The sequence below is a fragment of the Symphalangus syndactylus genome, chromosome 19 (genome assembly GCF_028878055.3).
Source record: "Symphalangus syndactylus isolate Jambi chromosome 19, NHGRI_mSymSyn1-v2.1_pri, whole genome shotgun sequence".
NCBI lineage: Eukaryota > Metazoa > Chordata > Mammalia > Primates > Hylobatidae > Symphalangus > Symphalangus syndactylus.
The window spans coordinates 92,111,967-92,138,637 of record NC_072434.2 but is presented as its reverse complement, the minus strand read 5'-3'; the positions used below and the strand labels follow the sequence as shown (position 1 = coordinate 92,138,637).

Below are 26,671 nucleotides of genomic sequence, written 5' to 3'. Positions count from 1 at the left end.
TGTATGATTATTTTTCACACACACACACACACACACACACACACACACACACACACACTGCCCTGTGGAAATATTTTGAAGCACATTTAAAATGTTATTTCATAAAAATAAAATTTAGAAAGAAAGAGGACTTAGAACTAATAAAATAAATTATACACTTACCCTATCAAAAATGAGCTAAAATTATTCTCAAAGAACATGCATGCTTTTCAAAGCTTTTTTAAATCAACAATGCAAATATGTTGGAAACAGACAACTAAAAATTTTTTTTAAGTCAAACAAAGACAATTTAGTAAATTTGAAAGCAAGAGGCTGAAATACAGCTTTAGACAGGGTATTTTCTCCCAGCCAAATCTGAAACTTAAAATCATGTTTCAAAATAAGAAACACTGAAAGAGTCAAAGCATCAACCAAGAACTGACCAGGCCCATTATGTTACATGTTTTTAGAGAAGTCATCTTCTTGGAGTAAGTTGAAAAATTATTGTGAATTATTTGGAAATACTATTTCTCAAGATTTTGCCTAGTTCCATGGGATAACACTATGTGAAAATAAATTTCTCTCATAGTCTGCCAGACAAAATGTGCCACTTAAAGATAATTTATTCAAGTGAACTTCATGCAATGTAAAATTAACCATTTTAAAGTGAACAATTCAGTGGTATTTTATACATTCACAATATTGGGCAACGATAACCTCTAGTTCCAAAACATTTCCATGACCCCAAGCTGTAAAACCCCTTACTCATTAAGCAGTAATAAGTGTTGGTGGGAATATGGAGAAATTAAGACTCGTGCATTGCTGGTGGAAATGCAAAGTGGTTCAGCCATAGTTGAAAACAGTTTGACAGCTTTTCAAAACACAAAGTATAGAATTATTATATTACCCTGCTATTCCACTCCTAGTTATATATGTAAAAAGTACCACTTTTAAATTAATACTCTGATATTCAACCCAGTAGATATACATTTATAGAAATTATACATTAACAACTGTTAGCAATTGTAACAGTAAGTTAAAATACGTACATGAATTATTTTCAGAGTAAATGCAAGTTAACATTTTGCAGTCACCAGATAGAAAGAACCAGTTATATAAAATTGATTCTTAAAAAATCTGAGCAGCAACTGACTCATCAGCAAATTTGTTGGAAGCTGAAAGACAGAAACTTTTAAACTATTGACAAGGAGTGTAACTCAAGAAGTTGATATACAGCAAGGTGTCAAGAGAAATATAATTACAGGTGTGCAAGAAAGAATAAATCCATCAAATAAAGAAGAAAAGGAACTATGGAGAGCACAAACCTTTGTCATGTGTGTACTGTGTAGATGGTCTGTATATGTGTATGCTTTTCCAAAGAGCAAATGTCTTCAAGTTACAAGCAGAAAAGAACTTTGAGGTTTCATTCAAATGCCTGTTACAAGCTATGAGGTTTTTTCAACCTTCCTAGACTTTCAAATGACCTCCCAGCACATTCAGTCCAGAATCAGTCATTACTAACATGCCTAGATCCTACTCACAGCTAGAGCTCTCAGTCAAGGTAAAGCTTCGGGGCCTCACCTGTTCTGCCTGTATCAGGTCAAGGAGCCGGCCCCGAGAGTGGGGAGACAGGACCCAGCGTCCTCTGCCTCCCCCAGCTCATGCATTCTTCGGTTCAGCCCACTGTACCCTCAAAGTTAGAGGTGAGCGGGAGGGACGTTGTCTTCATGTCATCACCAACACTTGTTATCTTTTGTCTTTTTGATAATAGCCATTCTAACAAGAGTGAAGTGATATCTCATTGTGGTTTTGTTTTGTGTTTCCCTGATGATTAGTGATAATAAGCATTATTTTTCATATACCTGTTGGCCATCTGTCTGTCTTCTTTCCAGATATGTCTATTCAGGTCTTATGCCCATTTTTAAATTGTGTTATTTATTTTCTTACTATTGAGGTTTTTGAGTTCCTGATATATTTTTTCTATTAATCCCTTATCAGACATATAGTTTACAAATACTTTATCTGATTCTGTGGGTTGTCTCTTCACTCTATTGATTGTTTCCTTTACTGGGCAGAACCTTTTTCGTTTTGCATAATCTGATTTGTTTATTTGTGCTTTTGTTCCAGGGAAGTTTGAGTTTATATCCAGAAAAACATTGTGAAAACCAATGTCACGGAGCTTTACCCTATATTTTCTTCTAGTAGCTTTACAGTTTCGGGTCTTATATCCAAATTTAATTCATTTTGAATTGATTTTTGTATATGGTGTGAGAAAAGGGTTCAATTTTGTTCTTTTGCATGTGGATATCCAATTTTTCCAATATCATTTATTGAAGGAACAGTCCTTTCCTTAGGTGTGTTTTTGGCACATTTCTCAAAAATCAATTGACTATAAATGTGTGGGTTTATTTCTCAGCTCTAGATCCTGTTCCACTGGTCAATGTGCCCTTTGTAATGTGTGTACCATGCTGTTTTGAGTGTCATAGCTTTGTAATATATTTAGAAAAAAAGTAGTGTGTTGCTCCCCTTTTGTTCTTACTGTTCATATAAATAATTTTTTCTCCAGTTCTGTGAAAAATGACATTGAAATTTGACAGGAATGTCATTAAATGTGTAGACCTCTTTGGGTAATAAGAAAAATTTAACAATATTAATTCTTCCAATCCATGAATATGGGATAGTTTTCATTTATTGGTGTCTTCTTTAATTTCCTACATCAATGTTTTATGCATTTCAGTGTAGATATTTAACCCTTTTGGTTAAATTTATCCCAAAGTTTTTGTTTGTTTGATTTGACACTATTATAAATAAAATTGTTTTTAAATTTCTTTTTCAGATAGTTTGTTGTTAGTGCACAGAGAAATTATTGATGTATGTTGATTTTGATTTCTGCAACTTCATGTGAAGTCTTTCATTTGTTCTAACAGAGCTTTTGTGGAGATTTTAAGTTTTACATGTTTAGGATCATGTTGTCAAGAGGAAAAAGCAGAATCTGTAAATCTGAAGCCACTTGATTCTTCACAAGTTGGACACAGGCAATTGGAAAATGATACACCTGCAACCAGGTCTGTAATTATAATCCGACTGGTTTGACAAAGTCTCACATCCCTGCATACCCCAAACATTTCCTCTCCCTAAGTCCCTCCTGGTGGTAAGGTACACATCGTCCCACTTAGATCATGCAGTTCACCATCCTCACTCATCTGGTCTCCCTGCCACCAGGTTTGCACTTCTCCAATCTATTGTCACCAAAGTAATATTTCTGAAACGCAAAACTGATCATTTTCTACTGTTTGTAAACATCTGGGTCACAGAAAGCAAGGAATTATTCTACAAAATAAAACAGGAAAGAAGGCAAGATTAGAATATTTGCTACTCCTGCTTGGTCAATTGTCTGACCTTTGCTCTTGCTGTGCCTTTTCCCTGGCATCATCACATCCCTGGCAAAGTCCCTCCCCCTTCCCTAGCCATGTGTAGTTATCTGAGGGTAACAGCTAGTCACCATTTAACACTGAGCTCCTGGGGCTGCACTCAGCATCTTCTGCCTGATTGAATGTGCACAGTACAGGGAGAAGTGAGGTGTCAAAATGAGCTATACCCTTTCCACATGTGCATCAAAGCATTTCATACACTTTATAGCACCTATTTGCACACATAATTACTGGTTCAAATTTCTTGGGGAAAGCAGTATGTAGTATTCATCTTTGAATTTTATTTAGTGAATATTTTAGATTTAATGTAGCATAACAAATATTTACTGGATAAATGAACAATTGAATATTTGATACTCTACCTCTTCTTATTTGTCTAAAAAAGTACATACTTCAAAACTCAGCTCAGATGCCACTTTGTGGTGGAAATCTTCCCTAAAGCTTCTTTTCACCCCAGGCTAATATGTTTTCCACAGTCTCTTATGGAATTTGGGATTCAAAACCTACCACTTGATGAAGACTGTTAATCCTCAATAACAGACCTTAATCTTTCAGGAACCAACGATGTGGGCGAAGACAGCCTCCAATAAGGGTGGACAAATGGCTGGATTGTCTCAGCAGTGAATAACTACATTGCAATCGGAAAGTTTTCTAAGATATTATATCATGTGTACTGCTCAAAAAAGGTGGGAGGGAGGGGACATATTTTAATTATTTATTTAAAATTAATTTCAATTTTACAGAAAATTAGCATAAATAAAAGTAGTACAAAGAACATCTACATAACTATGAACCCTTTTTCTTCCTCATTTCTCCCTCTCAATTTTATGCCTTATAATCTTTATCCTCTAAGTAGTATCATTATGTATTTCCAGAATATGAAAATCTATAGAATTAGAAAGTAGTTATGAACTTCAGTAACTGTAACATCAATATAATATGACTGAACAATGCATTTTGAAGTGAGACGGAGTGTAAATTGAAAAGGTTTCTAGGACAGGAAAGCGATTTCTAAAAGAGGTGTGAAAATGAGATCAAATACCATGGCAGTCTTGGAGTCTGGGAAATAACACTGGTATAACATTCTCATATGTGAAGTGCAGAGAGAAGGAAAAGTAAATTACTCTCAAAATGGTCTACTCCATAGCTTTTTGAAAGGCAGGTCCCACTGTTAACGTTTTCTTCAGAGCCCCCATGACATCCTTATTCCTAAGACTATAGATTAAAGGGTTCAGCACTGGAGTGAGGATGGTATAGAAGACAGATACCATCATGTCCTTCTCAGGGGTGTGGTAGGAGCTGGGGAGCATGTAGGTGTAGACGGCAGCCCCATAGAAGAGGATGACCACAGTCAGGTGGGAGGAGCAGGTGGCAAAGGCCTTTTTCTGGCCCTCTGCTGAGTTCATCCTGTGGATGGCGAGGAGGATGAGTAAATAGGAGCTTGAAATGACCGTCACAGGGATGAGGAGCATGAGGACACAGCAGAGGTACATGAGGGTCTCATAGAGTGAGGTGTCCGAGCAGGACAGGATCGTTACAGCAGGAACTTCACAGAAGAAATGATGAATCTCCTGGGATCCGCAGAAGGGCAAGGTCATGGTGATGGCAGTGAATGTGAAGCCATCCACTGAGCCCAGGAACCAGCAGCCCGATGCCAGGAAGAGACATGCCCTACGGTTCATGAGGACAGGGTAACGCAGAGGATGGCAGATGGCCAAGTAGCGGTCATAGGCCATGGCGGCTAAAAGGAAAAATTCCGAACCTACTAGTGTCACATAGAGGAACATCTGCATCCCACACTCAGGGGCTGAGATCTTATTCACACCCATGACCTGGTCCAGGAGCATCTTGGGTGCAGTGACAGAAATGTACACCATGTCCATGAGAGACAACTGACTGATGAAAAAGTACATGGGGGTGTGGAGGTGGGTGTCACAGTGTATCAGAAGGATCAGGAAAGCATTTTCAGACAACGCCATCAGGAAAACCACAAAAATGACCACACAAATTAGAGCTGGATGTTTGGATTGTCTGAAGAGTCCCATCAGGATGAAATCCGACCCTCCAGTGTGGTTGACCATCCCGGTGATGTTGGCCATGAGGTTTCACCTAGGCCACCAAGGAAAGCTTGGGGTTAAAGTAATTTGAGCCTCTGAAACACATTGTGTGCGTGTGTGTGTGTGTGTGTGTGTGTGTGTGTGTGTGTGTGTGTGTGTGTGTGTGTTCTAACCAAAGAAAGGCCTATGGGCCTGTAGATTTGGGGGTTATACATTATCTGCAATTCAACAAATTTACCAGGAACTAAGAATTCACAACTGTGGATCAAAAGGGTGATTTGTACTGAAGTTGCCACAGTTCTGAGTCATGAAATTTCCTGATGAGAGCGTCTGTTATAAACAAGTCCTGGAAATTGGCAGTGTCACTGCCTTATGCAGACACGAATAGTGAATTATTGAAAACAAAGGAGAAGTTGGTCCCCCTGTTTTTAGGGTGTTTAGAGAAGTCTAAAGTGAATTACATTCTCTGGTTTAAGGATCCATCTGGAATCTTAAAAACTCCCAGAAGTGTATTCCATATAGGAATGATTTAGAACGTGACTAAAATATCATTTGTGGAAAATCCATACCAAACATTTGCACCCTTCTACCCACAGTATTGGACAATGCTGTGAGGCTCTATGGTTTCATGGAGCAAAACCCCACACATCCCCATGAGCAAGCCAGGGTCGTCCCACACACCAGACCCCTCAGAAACCAGAGACACATGGGGTGAGGAGCCCAGGGTCTGTGGCTGGACTGTGGGGTGGACCCAGCTTCCCCTCTACCTGCTATTCCTGTGTTCACTGCACATAAAAATAGATGGTAAGAAACGGTTTGACCTCATGGTTGATGAAGATTAAATGCAGAAAAGTAATGAAAGTGCTTAGAGTATTACCAGTTACAAATGAAGAAATACACTGTCAAAGAGTTAATATCTATACAAATTATTCTGCAGGCTCTATTACTATAATCTTATGATATGAGCTTCATTACTTCAGTTTGCTGATTTTATCATTTATTCAGACATGTAAGAATTTGGATTTGATAATTTCTGTAGTCCCAGACAACTTGTATGTATACAGTTTACACTTATGTTATATAAATTTATAGATATGCATTTACATATGTATATATAATATGTGCAGATTTACAAATGTAAGAATACATTGTATATGCATATTTACAAATAGAAATACATATATTAATATATGTTTCTTATTTTCATCCTTGTTAAGCAGAGATTTATGAAGAATCCACCTTCTTTGTGACTAGTGCATGCTTCTCCAAGCTTAACTCCTTAAAGCTCCTGTCATTCGCATGAAATCTCGGGGGGCATAACCAGGTTTTAGAAATTCCCTGCCATTTATCAGGCAAGGCTTTTGGTGTTTTTGCAAACATCTGCTTTATTGCCTGCTACGGTGAATTTTTTCATGGAAACTGAGAGGCAGAGAAGAAAATAAAACACTACGATGTCTCTCAGTTCAATTCGATTCCTTCCTCTATCTTGCTACTCACAGCCTGACTCTGTTAGCTAGTGCAGGAATCAAAGATGAATTATATTTGATTAAGCTTGAGGAGGTCACAGTCAGTCTACTCAGGAAAAAAAATCATATAAACATCATTTAAAGTATAACTTCAGATTAGAATAGCTATGAACTACATTAACAAGGCTAATAGAAGCAAAATACATTTAACCTTTCTGAAGAGAATCATTGATAACTCCTACATATTCTCTCAAGAAGATTAAAACTTTGCAACTTTTCAATTTCTGACATGATGTTACATTTTAGTATTTATCAATAGAAAGAAAATATAGGCTCCTTTTTCTGGGAAGACTTTAGCAATGGTTATCATACAGTCATATTTGAGGAAGAATTTCCAAGTTTCAAATACATTTTAAATTATTTTAATAATTCTAATTAAACTTATTACTATTTTCAAGTTTTGGGGTGCTGATGCAGTAGACAACACTGCAAACGAATTTTGTGTCTTAATTTAAATACTTGTGAAACCTGGGACATATTGCATTTAAAATTAGAACATTCCTTTATAATCCCACCCTCACTGGCAAATGCAAGTTAAGACCTGTGCAAAATTGATAAACAGTCCGATAAACTGTGCACCTGCTGACCTAGTCTGTATTTGTGGTCAGAGTGAAGTAAGGACCAGTGCAGTGACTGGCACACATGGAGACTGGCAGCTGTTTGCTAAGTGAACGGAGGGAGAGCAAGAACGCAGTGTGGGAGGGGAGGTGGCTGCTGGGCAAATCTCTGCTGCACTTTTGTAAATGGGAGTCCCTGTCATTAAGCCACGCTGAACAGCTGACCTGGGACACTAGACCGATGAGGGAGAACTGTGACTGCAGCACGCAGCACAACTGGACTTTTTCTTTATTTTTCTTGATCACATTGCTTGAGTTTCCGAACAGCACAATGCATGTGTAACCCGGGGAATAATTAATAGTGGTGGTAGAGCAATATTGAGCATTTATGTGAAGCTTACAGTATCCTAGGAATTGTCCTAAATGCCAGTTTACCACATTTAATTTTCCTCAAGAACCTATAAGGTATATAACCTAATTTCACCATTTACAGATTTAAAAGTTCAAGTTTTGGGGTATCTATCTAACATCACACAGCTAACCTGATGGAGTAAGCACATCAGTCCAGGTGCGGGACCCAGAGCATGTCACTTACCTCACTTCTCTTGGGGACACAGTCCTGCTTCCACAGACTAAAACTTGGGTTTTAGATAACTCACTATTGGTTTCACCAGGGAAACATAAATATGATTGAAACATTTGTTGCTAGTGTTTTCTAACTCTGAGACATAAGTTCCATTCAAAGAAAAATTAGTTATTTTTCCTCTGCAAAATTTTCATCTCGCTAAAACAAACATATTCAATAACAGAGGAAGAATATATATGATTTTGTCCATAAATACTTGGAAATCAAAAACCCATTTACTAATATGTTGCAGTAAATAAGTGTTACATAAAATGAGACTCAAAAGAAAAAGAAAACAGATTGACTTTTCTCCATAAAAATAGATGATAGAGGAAAATCAGGAAATACAGTCAAGAACTAATAGAAATGTTTCAAAAGCAGAACAAGCCAAGAACCGTGACCAGCTTTTGCTCCTGCAATACTGTCTACCTGTCTGGTGGAACTCACCATCAGACGATGTCTTGACCCTCATTTAGATGGGCTCATGGTGTGTGGCTGGCTTAAGTGTGCAAAGAAAAATAGAAAAGTGACATCATTGCTGGTTTCACTGTGTCCATTAGGGGCGTAGATAAAAGCTTTCTGTAAGTCCTCTCTGGGGTTTTGAAGAAGAATGCAAATAAAGGAGCTAAAGAAGCTAATAGATATCTCTGTTGCCCTTTTCTGATTTTCTTCTCATTTTTTTTAAGCGACAGAATCTTACTGTGTTGCCCAGGCTGTAGTGCAGTAGATTTTTACAGGTGTGATCACAGTGCACAAAGGCCTCGAACTCCTGGCCTACAGTGAACCCCCTCCACATCATTCTCCTGAATAGCTGGTACTACAGACACACCACTGTGCCCAGCTGTTTTGTTGTTGTTATTTAACCTTCTTTTATTGTTAAACTGAAAATCTCAGCAAATATTAACAATAATCTCAAAGTTAGCCATTACTAATGAATTTTTACCTATGATATATGAGTTAGTTATATATGGCCTTTTGTGTTTTACCCAATTTTTTCATGTGTATGTGTCTCCTCCTTTAAACTTTAAGAAATTTTTGTAAAATATTGCTATTCGTGTTCCAATCTTTCACAAATATATGCTTTGAAACTCAGAGTTCAATTGATCTGTCAAAGAGAGTATCGCTCATCAGTAAGGAACTCCATACCAAAATTGAGTTGTCTTTTTCACATCTTCATTGCTATCACTCTTCATTAGCTTATGTTCTTTCTTCTGTTATTCACCTGCAAGCTATGTTACTTTAGTGATGCATTTAATTTTCAAGTTTGTTTTTATTTTAAATATTGACATGACTAAAAAATCTAAAATCACAGTCTAGTACAAATAAAATTTAAAAATCAACCATAATGTAATAGTTCAGATAGAAACAAAACTTTAAAATTCACGTCGTGACTTCAAACTATGAATATTTATGAAGTGTACGCCATGTAGCAGACAGTTGGAATAAAATAGGGAACTAGGTGGAAGCACTCCACCCTCTTCTGTCTTGCAGGCAAGTATTTCTGAACCGTTTTCTGTGCGTGTGTTCTAGAATGATGCTGATCATGTTACCATGTCATGGAGGTCTTTTCATGAAAACCTTTGTCCAGATGGTGTCTGTCTTCTGTTTGTTGGGCCCACGCTTTAGGGCTGGTGCCTCCGCTGACTTCTAGGGCTTGAGCCTGCAAAGAGCTTGTCCTGACTCCTGTGCTACCTGGTTTCCTGTGAGGCTATGAGAGGGCAGGCCCTGGGGGACACTGGAGAGCAGGAGAAAGAAGGAGACTGTGTCTTATTTCCTGCTTCTGGTGATGATCCGTGGCAGCAGCAGCAGCAACTGCAGGCAGCAGGGGTCCTGCAGGAGTTGTGGGCTTATAGTCAGTTTCAGCTGCATTTGTGCGGATGCCAGCATCTGAGTTGCCACATATCAGCATGGGAAGGTCACACAAGCAGCCCTGGGCGTGCAGTCTCAGCACTGAGGAACATATGAGGCGCCACTGGTGACAACTCCTGGTCCTTGGGTGATAACACTCGGCTCCTTGCTGCATCAGCCTTCCCTCCAGCCCTTTGTGCCACCCTGTAACCACTTTTGTACATTAAATCTATTCTATTTAAAATGAGTTAAATGTATACATGTGACTAGACATTGATATCCTATCAATTATCCCACAATGAAAATCCAAATAGTGAATATTTAGGTTGTGTTCAAATTTCTAAGCGATAAATTGACATTTTAAATAGCTTATTTACAAAGGATTCTGTTTATTATATATATTTAAAGTATACAACATATTTTATATACATAGTGAAATTATTACTAATTATTACCACAGTCAAGAAAATAAACATGTCCATCTTTACTTTGTGTGTGTGTGTGTGTGTGTGTGTGTCTCCCTGTGCGAAGAGCACCTGAAACTTACTCTCCTGGCTACTTCCCAGTATACAATACAGTATTATTAGCTGTAGTCATCATGCTATACATTAGATCTCTAGACGTATTTATCCCACACAACTGCAACTTTTAACTCTTTGACCAACATTTCCATACTCTCCCCCGCCACCTTTCCCAGATAGCATTCTCCAAGTGTGTTTTTTCCTAAAGTGATTTGCAAGATGATACAAAGATTTTCAAGTTTCTTAATATCCAACAACTAAATTCCCTGTCCAAAAATGTTTTCAACTTGTGTTACAGCATCGCAGCTTAAACTTTACATGTACCAGGACTGAATTCTATGCACTTTTCCGTCTTAGTTTGATAGGTACATCATTGTTTAATTTGCCTTTTTAATTACTAATGTTCATATGACTTTTGATGTGTTTATTTAACTGTTGCATTGTGAAATATCTGTTAAATCCTGTGCACATTTTTCTATTTCCACATGTGTATGTGCATATATATTTATATTTCATGTGTGTATATTAATAATTTTTTTATTTTATTAAATTTTAAGTTCTAGGATATATGTGCAGGACGTGCAGGTTTGTGGCATAGGTAAAAGTGTGCCATGGTGGTTTGCCGCACCTATCAACCCATCACCTGGGTATCAAGTCCCTCATGTCTTAGCTATTTATCCTGATGCTCTTTCTCCCCCCAACCCCCTGAGGTGCCCCAGTGTGTGTTGCTCCCCTCCCTGTGTGCATGTGTCCTCATTGTTCAGCTCCCACTTGTAAGTGAGAATATGCGGTGTTTGGTTTTCTGTTCCTGCAATAGTTTGCTGAGGATAATGGCTTCCAGCTCTATCCATGTCTCTGCAAAGGACATGATCTCATTTCATTTTATGGCTGCATAGTAATCCATGTTGTATATATACTGTGTTTTCTTTATCCAGTCTATCATTGATGAACATCTGTGTTGATTCCATGTATTTGCTATTGTGAGTAGTGCTGGAATGAACATACACATGCATGTATCTTTATAATAGAGTGATTTATATTCCTTTGCGTATCTACCCAGTAATAGGATTGGTGGGTCAAATGGCACTTCTGGTTCTAGGTCTTTCAGAAATCACCACATTGTTCTCCACAATGGTTGAACTAATTTACATGCCCACCAAGAGTGTAAAGGTGTTCCTATTTCTCCACAGCCTCACCAGCACCTGTTGTTTCTTTTTAATAATCACCATTCTGACTGGCATGAGATAGTATCTCATTGTCGTTTTGATTTGCATTTCTCTAACAATCAGCAATGTTGAGCTTTTTTTCGTGTTTGTTGGCCACATAAATGTCTTATTTTGAAAACTGTCTTTTCATGTCCTTTGCCCACTTTTTAATGGGGTCGTTTGCTTTTTTCTTGTAAATTTGTTTAAGTTCCTTCTAGATTCTGGATATTAGACATTTGTCAGATGAACAGATTGCAAAAATTTTCTCCCGTTCTGTAGGTTGTCTGTTCACAATGATGATAGTTTCTTTCGCTGTGCAGAAGCTCTTTAGTTTAATTAGATCCCATTGTCAATTTTTGGTTTTGTCGCAATTGCTTTTGCTGTTTTTGTCATAAAATCTTTGCCTGTGCCTATGTCCTGAATGATATTGCCTAGATTTTCTTTTAAGGTGTTTATAGTTTTGGGTTTTACATTTAAGTCTTTAATCCATCTGAGTTAATTTTTGCATAAGATGTAAGGAAGGTGTCCAGTTTCAATTTTCTGCATATGACTAGCCAGTTTTCCCAGCACCATTTATAAAATAGGAAATCCTTTTTCCATTGCTTGTTTTTGCTGGGTTTGTTGAAGATCAGATGGTTGTAGATGTGTGGTCTTATTTCTAAGATCTCTATTCTGTTCCATTGGTCTCTGTGACTGTTTTCGTACCAGTACCATGCTGTTTTGGTTACTGTAGCCATGTCATATAGTTTCAAGTCAGGTAGTGTGATGTCTCCAGCTTTGTTCTTTTTGCTTAGGATTATCTTGGCTACACGGGCCCTTTTTCTGGTTCCATATGAATTTTAAAATAGTTTTTTGTAATTCTATGAAGAACGTCAATGGCAGTTTAATGGGAATAGCATTGAACTTATAAATTACTTTGGGCAGTATGACCATTTTCACGAAATTGGTTCTTCCTATCCATGAGCATAAAATGTTTTTCCATTTGTTTGTGTCCTCTCTTATTTCCTTTAGCAGTAGTTTGTACTTCTTCTTGAAGAGGTCCTTCACATCCCTTCTTAGCTGTATTCCTAGGTAGTTTATTCTCTTTGTAGCAATTGTGAATGGGCGTTCATTCATGATTTGGCTCTCTTTTTTTTTTTTTTTGAGACGGAGTCTCACTCTGTCGCCCAGGTTGGAGTGTAGTGGCTCAATCTTGGCTCACTGCAAGCTCCGCCTCCTGGGTTCATGCCATTCTCCCTGTCTCAGCCTCCAAAGTAGCTGGGACTACAGGGGCTCTCTTCTTATCTATTGTTGGTGTACAGGAATGCTTGTGATTTTTGCATGTTGATTTTGTATCCTGAGACTTTGCTAAAGTTGCTTATCAGCTTAAGGAGCTTTTGAGATATGATGATGGGGTTTTCTAGATATAGGATTATGCCATCTGCAACAGAGAAAATTTGACTTCCTCTCTTCCTATTTGAATACACTTTATTTCTTTCTCTTGCCTGATTGCCCTGGCCAGAACTTCTTATACTACGTTGAATAGGAGTGGTGAGAGAGGGCATCTTTTTCTTGTGCTGGTTTTCAAGAGGAATGCTTCCAGCTTTTGTCCATTTGGTATGATATTGGCTGTGGATTTGTCACAAATGGCTGTTATCGAAATATGTTCCATCAATACCTAGTTCACTGAGAGTTTTTAACATGAAAGGATGTGGAATTTTATTAAAGGTTTTTTTCTGCATCTATTGAAATAATCATGTAGTTTTTGTCTTTAGTATTGTTTATGTGATGAATTATATTTATTGATTTGCCTATGTTGAATCAGCCTTGCATCCCAGGGATGAACCCGACTTGATTGTGGTTGATAAGCTTTTTACTGTGTTGCTAAATTCAGTTTGTCAATATTATATTGAGGATTTTTGCATTGATGTTCATCAGGGATATTGGCCTGAGGATTTTGTTGTTGTTCTTGTATCTCTGCCAGGTTTTGGTATCAGGATGCTGCTGGCCTCATAAAATGAGTTAGGGAGAAGTGTCTCTTTTTCAGTTGTTTAGAATAGTCTCAAAATAAATGGTGCCAGCTGCTCTTTGTGCATCTGGTAGAATTCAGCTGTAAATCCATCTGATCCTGGACTTTTTTTGGTTGGTAGGCTATTACTCCCTCAATTTCAGAACTTGTTATTGATCTATTCAGGGATTCAAGTTCTTCCTGGTTTAGTCCTGGAAGGGTGTTTGTGTCTAGGAATTTATACATTTTTTTCTAGTCATCCTAGTTTATTTGCATAGAGGTGTTTATAGTATTCTCTGATGATTGTGTTTATTTCTGTGTGGTCAGTGGTAATATCCCCTTATCTTTTTTTATTGTGTCTATTTGATTCTTCTCTCTTTTCATCTTTATTAGTCTAGCTAGTGGTCTCTCTATTTTATTAAGTTTTTCAAAAAACAAGCCTCTGGATTCATTGAATTGTTGAAGGTTTTTCATCTCTCTATCTCCTTCAGTTCCACCCTGATCTTGGTTATTTCTTGTCTTCTGGAAGATTTTCGCTTGTTTGCTCATGGTTCCCTAGTTCTTCAATTGTGATGTTAAGGGGTTGATTTGAGATCTTTCCAGCTTTTTGATGTGGGCATTTAGTGCCATAAAATTTATTTCTTAACACTGCTTCAGCTGTGTCCCAGAGATTCTGGTACGTTGTCTCTTTGTTCTCACTGGTTTCAAAGAACTTCCTGATTTCTGCCTTAATTTTATTATTTACCCAGGAATCATTCAGGAACAGGTTGTTCAAGTTCCATGTAGTTGGGTGGTTTTGAGTAAGTTTGTTAATCTTTAGGTCTAATTTGATTACACTGTGATCTGAAAGACTATTTATTATTATTTCAGTACTTTTGCATTTGTTGAGGAGTGTTTTAATTCCAATTACGTAATCAATTTTAGAGTAAGTTCCATGTGGCATCAAGAATAATGTATATTCTGTTGTTTTGGGGTGGAGAGTCCTGTAAATATGTATCAGATCTACTTGATCAAGGGCTGAGTTCAAATCCAGAATATCCTTTAAAATTTTCTGTCTTCGTGATCTGTCTAATATTGACAGTGGGGTGTTAAAGTCTCCCACTATTATTGTGTCAGAGTCTAAGTCTCTTTGTAGGTCTCCAAGAACTTGTTTTATGAATCTGGGTGCTTCTGTATTGGGTGCATATGTATTTAGGATATTTAGCTCTTCTTGTTGAATTAACCCCTTTACCATTATGTGAGGCCCTTCTTTGTCCTTTCTGATATTTTTGGTTTAAAATCTGTTTTGTCAGAAACTAAGATTGCAACCCCTGCTTTTTCTGCTTTTACTTGCTTAGCAAATTTTCCTCCATCCCTTTATTTTGAGCCTATGTATGTCTTTGCACATTAGATGGGTCTCTTGAATACAGCACACCAATAGATCTTGACTCCATTCAGCTTGCCATTCTGTGTCTTTTAATTGGGGCATTTAGTCCATTTACATTTAGGGTTAATATTGTGTGAATTTGATCCTGTCATCATGATGTTAGCTGGTCATTTTGCAGGCTTGTTGATGTAGTTGCTTCATAGTGCCATTGGTCTTTCTACTTCAGTGTGTTATTGCAGTGGCTACTAATGGTTTTTCCTTTCCATATTTAGTGCTTTCTTCAGGAGCTCTTGCAAGGCAGGCCTAGTGGTGACAAATTCCCTCAGCATTTGCTTGTCTGAAAAGGATTTTACTTCTCCTTCACTTATGAAGCTTAGTTTGGCCAGATATAAAATTCCAGGTTGGAAATTCTTTCCTTTAAGAATGTTGAATACTGACCCCCAATCTCTTCTGGGTTGTAGAGTTTTCAATGAGAGGTCTGCTGTTGGTCTGATGGGCTTCCTTTTATAGGTGAACTGGACTTTCTCTCTGGCTGCCGTTAACATTTTCTCCTTCATTTCAACCTTAAAGAATCTGATGATTATGTTCCTGGGGTTGATCTTCTCATGGAGTATCTTACTGGGGTTCTCTGAATTTCCTTAATCTGAATGTTGGCCTGTCTTGTTAGGTTGGGGAAGTTCTCCTGGATGATATCTTGAAGTATGTTTTCCAACTTGGTTTCATTCTGTCTCTTTCAGGTACACCAATCAGTCAAAAGCTCAGTCTTTTTACATAATCACAATATTCATTCCTTTCCTCCAATCTGTCATTGATGGGCATTTAGGTTGATTCCATGTCTTTGCTATTGTGAATCATGCTGCAATGAACATTCATGTGCACGTGTCTTGAGGTGTCTTGGGATCTAAGGCCCTGATGGCCTGGGCTCATGAGAGGGATCTCCTGAACCATGGGTTGCACAAATCCATGGAAAAAGCTGGTTTCCCAGGAAGGGTAGCATGATCACTCACCGCCTCCCTTGGTTAGGGGTGGGATCTCCCCTTGTCCCGTGTGTTTCCCAGGTGGGCCGTCACACCAACATACTTTTCATCACTCTCCATGAATCACAACTCCCTAGTCAGGCCCAATGACAGAACCTGGATACCTCGGTTGCCAGTGCAGGATTCACTCACTATTTCACTCTATGTGGGAGATTCTGCCCATAGCTGTTTCTAGTCAGCTATCTTGGCCATATGTTAAGATTAGTTATCATTTGCACATAGTGTATGCTACAGTTTTTTTTTTTTCCAGTTTTGGTTTTGAGAAATTGTGTGCTATCAGAATCTTTAAAACATTTTGTTTAATACATTAGTGCTAATGATTCAGTTTAGTGCTTTTGGGACTAGAAAGTCCTCACATATTTTGGGATCATTCATCTCCACATTTTTCAGTAAATGAGATTGAGGATGTTTTTTGGTATGTTTAACTTTTAATACAATAGTAATTTATTTGGGATGTGATATGCAGTGGACTTCTAACAATATTGTTTTCAAGTAGAGCATAACTTCAAATGTTAAATGCTTCTTTCTTTTATTCATGCATTCAAAAATATTTATTCAATATTGGCTATGTGACAGCCATTATTCTATGCTTATTATGGTCAATCAAAGACTCCACCTTTGTCCAGCTTATATTCTAGGATAACTAAAAGCAGTAAACTAATAAACACATAAGATAAAATCAGGTATCAATAACTATAGTGAATAAAAATAAAGGCAGGGTGAGGGAATAGAAAATCATGGGGGAATCTATTCTGTACTGGCTGGTTAGACGAACTTGATTTAGAAGGTGAAATGCTATCATACACATGAAAGAAACAAGGAGTTAGACACTGAACATCTAGGCAGAGATTTTTTATTTAACTTCCTTTTAGGTTCGGGGTACATGTGAAGGTTTTTACATAGGTAAACTCATGTCATGGGGGTTTTTTGTAGAGATTATTTCATCACCGAGGTATTAAGCCCAGCACCCAATAGTTATCTTTTCTGCTCCTCTCCCTTCTCCCACCCTCCACCCCCATATAGACCTCAGCATCTGTTGTTGCCCTCAAAGTGTCCATGTGTTCTCATCACTTAGCTCCCACTTATAAGTAAGAACACGAGGTATTTGGTTTTCTGTTCCTGCATTAGTTTCCTAAGGATCATAGCCTCAGCTCCATTCATGTTCCCTCGAAAGACATGCTTTCCTTCTTTATATGGCTGCAGATTATTTCATGGTGTATACATACCACATTTTCTTTTTCCATTCTGTCATTGATAGGCATTTAGGTTGATTCCATGTCTTTGCTACTGTGAATCATGCTGCAATGAACATTCATTTGCATGTGTCTTGCAGTGTTTTAAGCAGAGGGAACAGGAAAGGTAAAGGCTCTGAGCCTGCCACTCACTTGCCATGTTTAGGCAGCAACAAGAGGATCTGTGGCCCCTGGTGGTGGTGAGAAATTTGGAGAAACATAGAAAATAAGGATAGAAATAAAGTAAAGGGGTAGATCCTATAGGATCATTAGAGACCACCAAAAGACCAGGAATAATCAGGATATGTTTAAGGAAAGGAATAGAAATGTACTCATATGACACTCACGAGAGTGAATGTGCATTTAGAACAAGAAAGAAAATCTCAGCTAATTTTTGGTTGGTCCCTGTCTTCTAAAATAACTTTAGAAATGTTACCAGGCATGCTTATATAGACTTTTGTCCTCACAGCAGCCTGACTTCCTCTCTCCACTCCCACATGCTACAGCTCCCTGCAACGCTCCCTGCAACTTCCAGCACTCACAGAGTTCCTCCCTTCCCACTCTGCCATCCTCTGGTAGCCATCATTGTACTCTCTACTTTTATGAGTTCTACTTTATTAGATTCCACATATAAGTGACATCAAAGGACAGTTTCTTCAATAAATGGTGTAGATCTTGTCACTGGTCCTGGGGAGCATTCTAGTTGACTTGAGTCCCTCTGCAGGTAGGTGATGACCCACCGGCCCAGAGGAATGGTGTGTTCAACCCAGTTTTCCTCGAGGGCTCCTATTCCTTTATTAGACATAAGGCAAATGGCATAGGTGGGAAGTCTACATGCAGGGGAATGAAACTGGACTCTCATCTCTCACTATATACAAAATTCAACTCATAAGGGATTAAAGACTTGAACAGAAGACCTGAAGATATGTAATCAACTTAAGTGTCCATCAGTGGGTGAATGGATAAAGAAAGGGTGGTATATATACAAAATGGAATACTATTCAGCTATAGAATAAAGAATGGAAATTCTGTCATTTATGACAGCCAGGATGAACCTGGGGGACATTATGCTAAGTGAAATAAATCAGACACAGAAAAAAAAATAGCACATGATCTCACTCATGTGGAATCTAAAGATGTTTATCTCATAGAAGTGGAGCGTAGAATAGTGGTTACCAGAGGTTGGGGAGGGAAGAGAGGGTGGTGATAAGTTGGTCAATGGGTACAAAGTTACAGTTAGGTAGGAGGAAAAAGGTTTAGTGTTCTATTGCACAGTAGGGTGATTATAGTTAACAATAATGTAGTGTACATTTCAAAATAGCTAGAAAACAAGATTTTGAATGTTCCCACCATAAAGAAATTATAAATATTTGAGGCAATAGATTTGCTAATTACCCAGATTTGATCATTACAAATGTACATTATTTTACATTATGATACATGTATAAATGTATTGAGACATCACACTCTAATATCTAGATTATGGACCAATGAAAAATTAAATAAAACTTTAAAGAAAGTAGAATATCTATCATGACCCATTCAAGTACCTTTTTCATACATATTCCTTCTAATTTGAAATAATTTTATCTACTCATTAAATTAATTCCATAAACATTGGAAAAAAGTATCTATTATGGGTGAGGAAATATGATTATTTTCTCATCTTCTAGAGAACAAATTAAGAGGGACCTCGGCTGGGCACAGTGGCTCACGCCTGTAATCCCAGCACTTTGGGAGGCCGAGGCGGATGGAACACGAGGCCAGGAGTTCGAGACCAGCCTGGCCAAAATGGTGAAACCCCATGTCTATTAAAAATATAAAAATTAGCCAAGCATAGTGGCATGTGCCTGTAATCCCAGTTACTCAGGAGGCTGAGGCAGAAGAATCATCTGAACCTGGGATGTGGAGGTTGCAATGAGATGAGATCATGCCATTGCACTCCCAGCCTGGGTGACAGAGCAAGACTCTGTCTTAAAAAAAAAAAAAAATCCCAGTAGCTAGCAAAACCATAACACCATCTTTTTCTCAAGGATTTTTCCTTTTCTCCCCTTGGCGGCATCAGCTGCCTGTAACACTCTGATGGTGTAAGCAAAGTGGCATCCAGGAAGCTGATGGACTTCAAGAACCGGGAAAGTCAACTGGAGTGCATCCAGGAATCCTGTCTCTAGCTGTCTAAACACTTGCCACGAGAACCAAGGAAAGACCTAGAGTTGTTCTTTTAAAAAATCATGCAGAGAAGTAACACCTTTTCTTACTATGGAGAAATAATGCCATTTCTTAACATGGAAAAGTTTTCAATAAGTTTTGTAGTCATGAATACACTCTTTATCTCTGCTAAAACTAACCTTTTCACTGAATGGACAGAAATGATGGCTTCCCTCCAAAACAGAACAGACTGTTGGGTCTGTGGGGAATTGCCCCTTTCTTCCACCACAGTCTTGCCATGACACATTCAAGCCACCAACCTAAGTACTTGGAGTCATTTCTATACCTGGTATGGGGCATTTCACCCATTTCCCTCTCATGACCGTAACCCATCTCACCATAAAGCTCATGAATGTATTGCTGTTGTGTGCTCTGCATGGGGATACAGGACTGACTTTCTCAGAAATTCCTAGGTCCCCAAACATAAAGTTCCAGCAAATTCCTACTGCAAGTCTAGGAATTCGAGAATATCTCTAACTCCAAATGGGCAGATTCCATTTCAGTATCCCCTAACTGTGCCCCTCTTCAACAGAAAGTAGCCAGATTTATTGTATTGCTGACTTACCATAGAAATGGAACGAAATTTGACATTGGGCAGTTGTAACTGAACAGCTTTGCTTCAAAATGCATTTTTAAACCTTTTTTTCCCTCTGAACTCATAAAATAGCCTTGATATACATTTTAAAACTCTTTATTTTTCTCCCTTTCCCACAGGCCCTCCTTTGCACTGCACTTGCTTATCTAATTATGTGCTTGTTTAGAAATTCTAGGGGCTAATTTTGAAACAAACAAGGCATACAGACCTATCTGTGAAATCCTCTTTCTTAGAGGGCGTCACAAACAATTAATCCACCACCAGTAGGCCAAAAACTCAAGATGACACTAACCAAACCTCTGGATGGGTGATTACTCAAGATAACTACCAGAATAAGACACACAGACCATGCGCCCTGCAACATTCCTGCATGTTTCTCATACCAAGTTTTCCTTCTTAAACCCCCTCCCCCAACCCAAACAGTGGAGATGGGTTTTCAGAGACTGGAGTTTGGCCATTCTCCTCAACTGCTTGCCTTTGAAAAATAAAGCTGCTTTCCTTTCACCAAACCCTGTTTCTCATGTCCTGGCCTCTGAGTGGTGAGCAGTCAAACTTGAGGCTGTTATGAAGGTAATGGGGATTCCATCACCTTAAATATTTGTCTTTTCTTTATGCTAGTAAGATTCCAACTATTATCCTTCACCTATTTTGAAGTGTACATAGATTAATGTTAACCATAGGCACCATACTGATCTATGAAGCATTAGGTCTCATTTCTTCTAACTGTATATTAGTACCCATTAATCAATGTCTCTTTACACTCCCCTTGCCCTACATTTACCGGCCTCTGGTAGCCACCAATCTACTGTCTATCTTCATGAAATCCATCTTTTTTAAGCTTCCATTTACAAGAGAAAAAATGTGATATTTGTCTTTTTGTGCTTGTCTTATTTCACTTCACATAATGACCTCCAGTTTCATCCATGTTCGAGTGGAGCTGGTGGTACTGGTGTGGCTAAAACAGTGTCTCTTTGCTTTCTGAATTTATTAGCAAATTCTTCTCCCTCCTTGGGCAAGCCCCAGGGTATGGTCTGAGGCTGGGCCTGGAGGCTTGCTATCTAGGGGTTTGAGCCAGGCAGAATTTCCCACCTCTTCTAGTGGCAACCAGCTCATATTTGCAGGTGGACTATACTGCTTGCTAGTACCTCTCTGATCAAACACCATTGGTGGCAGATACACTGAGATTTCACTAACGTCTGTGCATGTATCTCTGTGGGCTCAGCCTCTCCACTTTGTTTTTTATCTCACCTCAAGTGGTCTAGCCATTCTTTTCCCCTCTAAATTCTCATTTCCACGAGGTAAGAATGGAATGAACTTTCTGGGAATTGTCTTAGAATGCTAAGGAAGGTAGATGTGTGCCTCCCCAGTTCTCCTGTTTCAATGTAGAGACTGTGAGCTCTGGATAATCCATTTTTAATTATATTATGTATTATATTGATGTTGACTTGTAGGAATTCCTTATGTATGTTGGATATGAATTGCTTATCTGACATATGGTTTTGAAATATTTTCTTCCATACTGCAGGCTGCTTTTCATTTTGTTGATTGTTTCCTTTGCTGTGCAGAAGCCTTTCAGTTTGATGTTGTTAATTTTTGTTTTTGCTGTCTGTGCTTGTGGTATCATATCCAAGAAATCATTGCCAAGACCAATGTCAATTTTCTTTAGGTTTTCTTCTACAGACTTTATGGTTTCAAGTTGTTTGTTTTAATTGTTAATCCATGTAAGCTGATGTTTGTGTATGGTATAAAATAAGAGTCCAATTTTATTGTTTTGCATGTGTATATGTGGATATTCAGTTTTTCCCAACACCATTTAATGAAGAGACTATTCTTTCCCCATTGTGTATTCTTGATACCCTTGTTGAAGATTAGTGGACAATGTTTATGTGTGGATTTGTTTTTCTGGGCATTCTATTGGTCTATATGTCTGTTTCTATATCCGTATCATAATGTTTTGATTACAATAGCTTTGTAATATATTTTGAAATCAATGTGATTCCTCTGGCTTTGATATTCTTGCTCAAAATTGCTTTAGCTATTCTGGTTCTTTTGTGTTTCCCTACAAATTTCAGAATTTGTTTTTCTATTTTTGTAGAAAATTTCATTAAGATTTTGATAGGGATTCCCTTTAATTTATAGATTGCTTTGTAGAGTATATACATATTATCCATATTCATTCTAGTTCATGAACATAGGATGTCTTTCCACTTATTCTAGTCTTTTTTTCATCAATGTTTACTAGTTTCCAGTATACAACTCTTTCACTTCCTTGGTTAAATTTATTTCTAAGTTATATTCTTTATTATGAATATATCAGTGAGATTGTTTTCTTAATTTCCTTTGCAGGTAGTTCGTTGTTAGTGTACACAAATTCAACTGATTTTTATAACTTGGCTTTGTATCCTGAAATATATTGAATTTATTTATTAATTCTAACAGTTTTTTGGTGAAATCTTTAGAATTGTCCAAATTTAACATTACGTCATCTAGTAATATAATTTTACTTATTTTTATTCGTATTACTTAGATGTCTGTTTTTTCTTTTGCTGACTTGCTCTAGCCAGGACTTATGGAGGCAAGCCCTTTCTTCACTCTGCCAGTGTTGTTTGAAGGTTGGGGAAAGGGAATAAAATTTATTGTATAGTATGGATTAAATATGTTTTAGCTGTTATTTATAAGGGGTTGGTACATATATTTTGACTGTAGATTAACATAAGTGTATAGACGGAATTAATATGTTTAAAGAAGAAAAGAATTGGTAGCACACTTTTCAAAATAATATTTTGTTCATGTGGTGATAAAATATTACATACAGTTCCAAAATAAATATTTTATATAAAAATTGCTATTGCTCTTTTTCATTCTCTTATTGACATATGGTTAAAATATTCATCATGACAAAAATGACAGAGTGGAGATGAGAATCAGATCACAGTTGTATCCATAGTTTCTTAAACATAAAGATATGCTTTCTAATTGTTTCTACCGTCTGTCATTTAAAGTTAATTTCTTCTTGTTTAAAATTTTAATGGTCAGAAGAAAATCTATACTCATAAATTTTCTCCAGTTTTCGATGTTGATAGAAATGATCACCCATTAATATATACTGAGTGTATATAAAATGACGTGCAGGTTTAATATAACTTTTGCAGAGGATTCTTGGGTATAAGATAGAAACATTAGAAATTATTAGTCATATTGCTTCTCTGAAAATAGTAGTTTTAGAATGGCTTTGTATCCCTGTTACAGTTAACTTGAATTATGTTGTGTTAAACTGTTTTAAGTTATAAAATACCTACGTATCACAATACCTTGCAATAACAAAGGTGTGTTTATCACTCACACTTCATTATGGCTTATTGATAGTTCTGCTCTGAGTCCTCTTTAATCCAGGACACAGCCACTCTGTGGGACTTAGCACCATGGATGGCAAAAAGAAAACCTTCCTGACTGTGAACCACATAATGAAGCTTAAACTTTCTACTTGGAAAAGCACATGTTACTTCCATTTACTCATATTGACCAAAAAGATGAAGGCCTAGCCTTCTAGCAATGGGAGAGCATAATTCTCCCATTTTGGGTGTTGAGGGGGAGGTTGCATAGGAATGAGCAAGAATATTTTAGACCATAATATCATACGCTTCACTACCAAGTAAACTATTACAAAACCTTAGAAATCCATAATAGTATTTTTATTTGGAATTTTGGAAATATTATCCATGAAATTGTCACCAGCAGAGTGGACCTATGTGAAGTGGGAGAGAGAGAGGAAGTGAGGGAAACAGAGGAGGAGAAAGAGAGTGAGAGCAAGAGAGAGAGAGAGAGAGAGAGAAGTATTATTTGGTAGCTTTAATACTTAAACCTTTCTCTTGTACAGGTACTATTTATTTAAATTAACCAAGAACCAGATTCCCTATGATTGGTATAAGTATCACCAGATTAATATTCATTTAAATTTATGTATTTGCTTTTTCATGGTGATGAGTTACTTTCTCCATGTGTTAGAGTACACTGCATTTTGTCTGCAACCTTATTTTCTGTCTGGCTTTTTGTGAGAACATGCTACTACAGAACTTTTCTTTGTTCTCCAGGGTGTAAAATAAAATATTATTTGTTGGAATGGGAATTCTATAAAGACCAAGGTGAATTACCCGCGGTTTTGGGAATAGCTGCCTGAGACTGTAGAAAAGTTAAAGTCTCTGGACGAAACGAGAGGCACAGCTAGCTATTAGGTGGGAAAATCCTGTCCCAAATGCTCTATGATGACACTGGACAGAGCCAGTCTTTGTTGTAATTTAAATAATGCCACGATAAAAAGATTGAAACACAGTAGAGTAGATGCTGCCCTAATGGCAATGATATTTCACAGACATTCGTGCCATCACAGGAGGAATGAAGGAAAGCAAGTCCTAAATAAAGAAGCCCATGTTTTAAAGAATGGCAACTGTAACAGATTGTACCAATGAATGAATTAATCTGCTCAACTCATCCACAGTCTCCGGTTTAATCAAACATCTCATGCTCAAAACAATAATATAGTGTAGGGGGTCACATCAGCTAAATATATATTTATTACAAAATAGAGAGAAACATTATTTGTTTACATCAAATAAATTATAGGATATTGAAACCATCTCCACAGACAATGTGAAACAAGTTACCCAGCTGTGCTCACATTATGCAAATTAAGTAAGCTGTGATCTGTGCACTTTATCACACACAAGAGTCTGTATAATTAGAAAGATCTATGCTTCTTTTGTGTCTTATTTTGTTGTTTTTTTACATTGACATATTTTGAAGATATTTACAGTACTATGAATCATATTTCAGATGCATATTAACTTTTCAAAAGACAGAGCTAGATGTTTCTGCCTAGCAGCATTTCGATAAAGTTAGTCCAGAGGCTTTAACTTATCCTAAAACTATTCCTAAGAATAATGGACTCATTGTAGTAATAGCATTCATTTGATTTTATTTGTGACACCATTTGCCATATTAAATTCATTTACTTTTCATTGTTATTTCATGAGTCTCTGTATTAGTATTAAAATGCATGGTAATCAGTCATTAGTTCACTCTGATCTCTTCAAGCATATGTATACTTATATTCTCATTTTCCACTTGGTTTCTGCAGCCATATTTGAATTCCCCATTTCTTAAAGAGAAGGAGATCGTGATAAAAAGACAAAATCCTATATTATAAATTTATTAGATTAAAAATTTTGTCAAAAGTTCTCTAGTAAAGACATACAAAATTCAATGTATTCAATAGGAAACTGATGGAGTTGCCTAGCCGTAATACCGAAGTTATTAAGATGTCAAAGCCAAGAATTTGAAGAATTTCTTATTAAACACAAGACAGAAGCTATTTAGGGAAAAGTTAGAAAGGCTCTTGACCCTTGGCTAAGTCTGATTAGAGCATCTCCAATTTCCAAGAGAGATCAAATTCTCAGTTTGTTACTAAGCTCCAATAATGTACTGAATTTTGACATTTTAAGTGCTTAGCTTTACAGACTTATTTTTCTTCATAAGAGAAAGTGATTTTGAAAGTATATTGTCAGTGGACTCAAAAATTCATAATTCACTATGTTTTTAGCTCATTTTATCTAAGTATTCATCTAGCTTCTGTGGAAAGTGGATATGTCATCTGTTATAATCTGTGACGCTTTTATTAACTTAAAATTACCATCTAAAGATTGTGCACATTCTTTGCATTTGCATAGAGATCATTAAAAGGATAGACAAAACATATTTTACCATTTTCTGTTGATAAATATTTGGACTTTTTACAAATGAATGATGTTGTGTGTAATTTAGATGGCACATATGTGAGTGATCCTAGGACAAATTATAGAAATACCACCTGAGTAAATTTGTGCATTTAATATTGAACTAATTTATGTTCTCCTTGGCAAGGTGTGAGAGTCAATATCAATTTCCGCACCTACTAGCTAATACGATTTCACCAACTGGCATGTAATATACAACTACTGAGTATCATTTATTTTGCTTTTTAATTTATATGTGATTAGAAGGATTTTTCTAATAACATCTAATAAAATAATCATTGACCACATGAGTGACTATTATTTTCCATTCTACTTTTGCTTTATTTCTTACCATCTCTTAGGTCTAACTTCTGTCCTTAAGAACTTTAATCTCATGGTCCATCTTTAGGGTGATATCTTGCAAACAGTCTCATAAGCATGTTGCAATTTTCTCTTGTCCCAGAGCTGTGTTTTCTTCTCCGTGTTTTCTCCTCTATGTTTTCTTCCATCCCTTTATTTTGAGCCCATGTGTGTCTTTGCATGTGAGATGGGTCTCCTGAATACAGCACACTGATGGTTCTTGACTCTTTAACCAATTTGCTCATCTGTGTCTTTTAATTGGGGCATTTTCATTCTTTCCCACTTAACTTGCACACAAAAAACATGTAGCAAGACTGAATTTAACTGTTGTTGTATCTTTGCAATTTACACAATTAAATTTTATGTTTT

The 26,671-nt window shown here is 37.2% G+C and overlaps 2 protein-coding genes across 2 annotated transcripts in view; both read right to left on the bottom strand.

Annotated features, from left to right (window-relative positions):
- Positions 1-26,671, bottom strand: part of LOC129458131 (olfactory receptor 2G6) — a 241,162-nt gene that overhangs the window by 142,228 nt on the left and 72,263 nt on the right.
- Positions 4,488-5,509, bottom strand: LOC129458023 (olfactory receptor 2T4-like). The gene has a single exon (XM_055233493.2). The coding sequence runs from the start codon at positions 5,507-5,509 to the stop codon at positions 4,547-4,549; it is 963 nt and encodes a 320-aa protein (XP_055089468.1). The 3' UTR covers positions 4,488-4,546.

Coding starts and splice junctions, on each gene's coding strand:
- LOC129458023 (XM_055233493.2), bottom strand. CDS start 5,509: ATGGCCAACATCACCGGGATGGTCAACCACACTGGAGGGTCGGATTTC.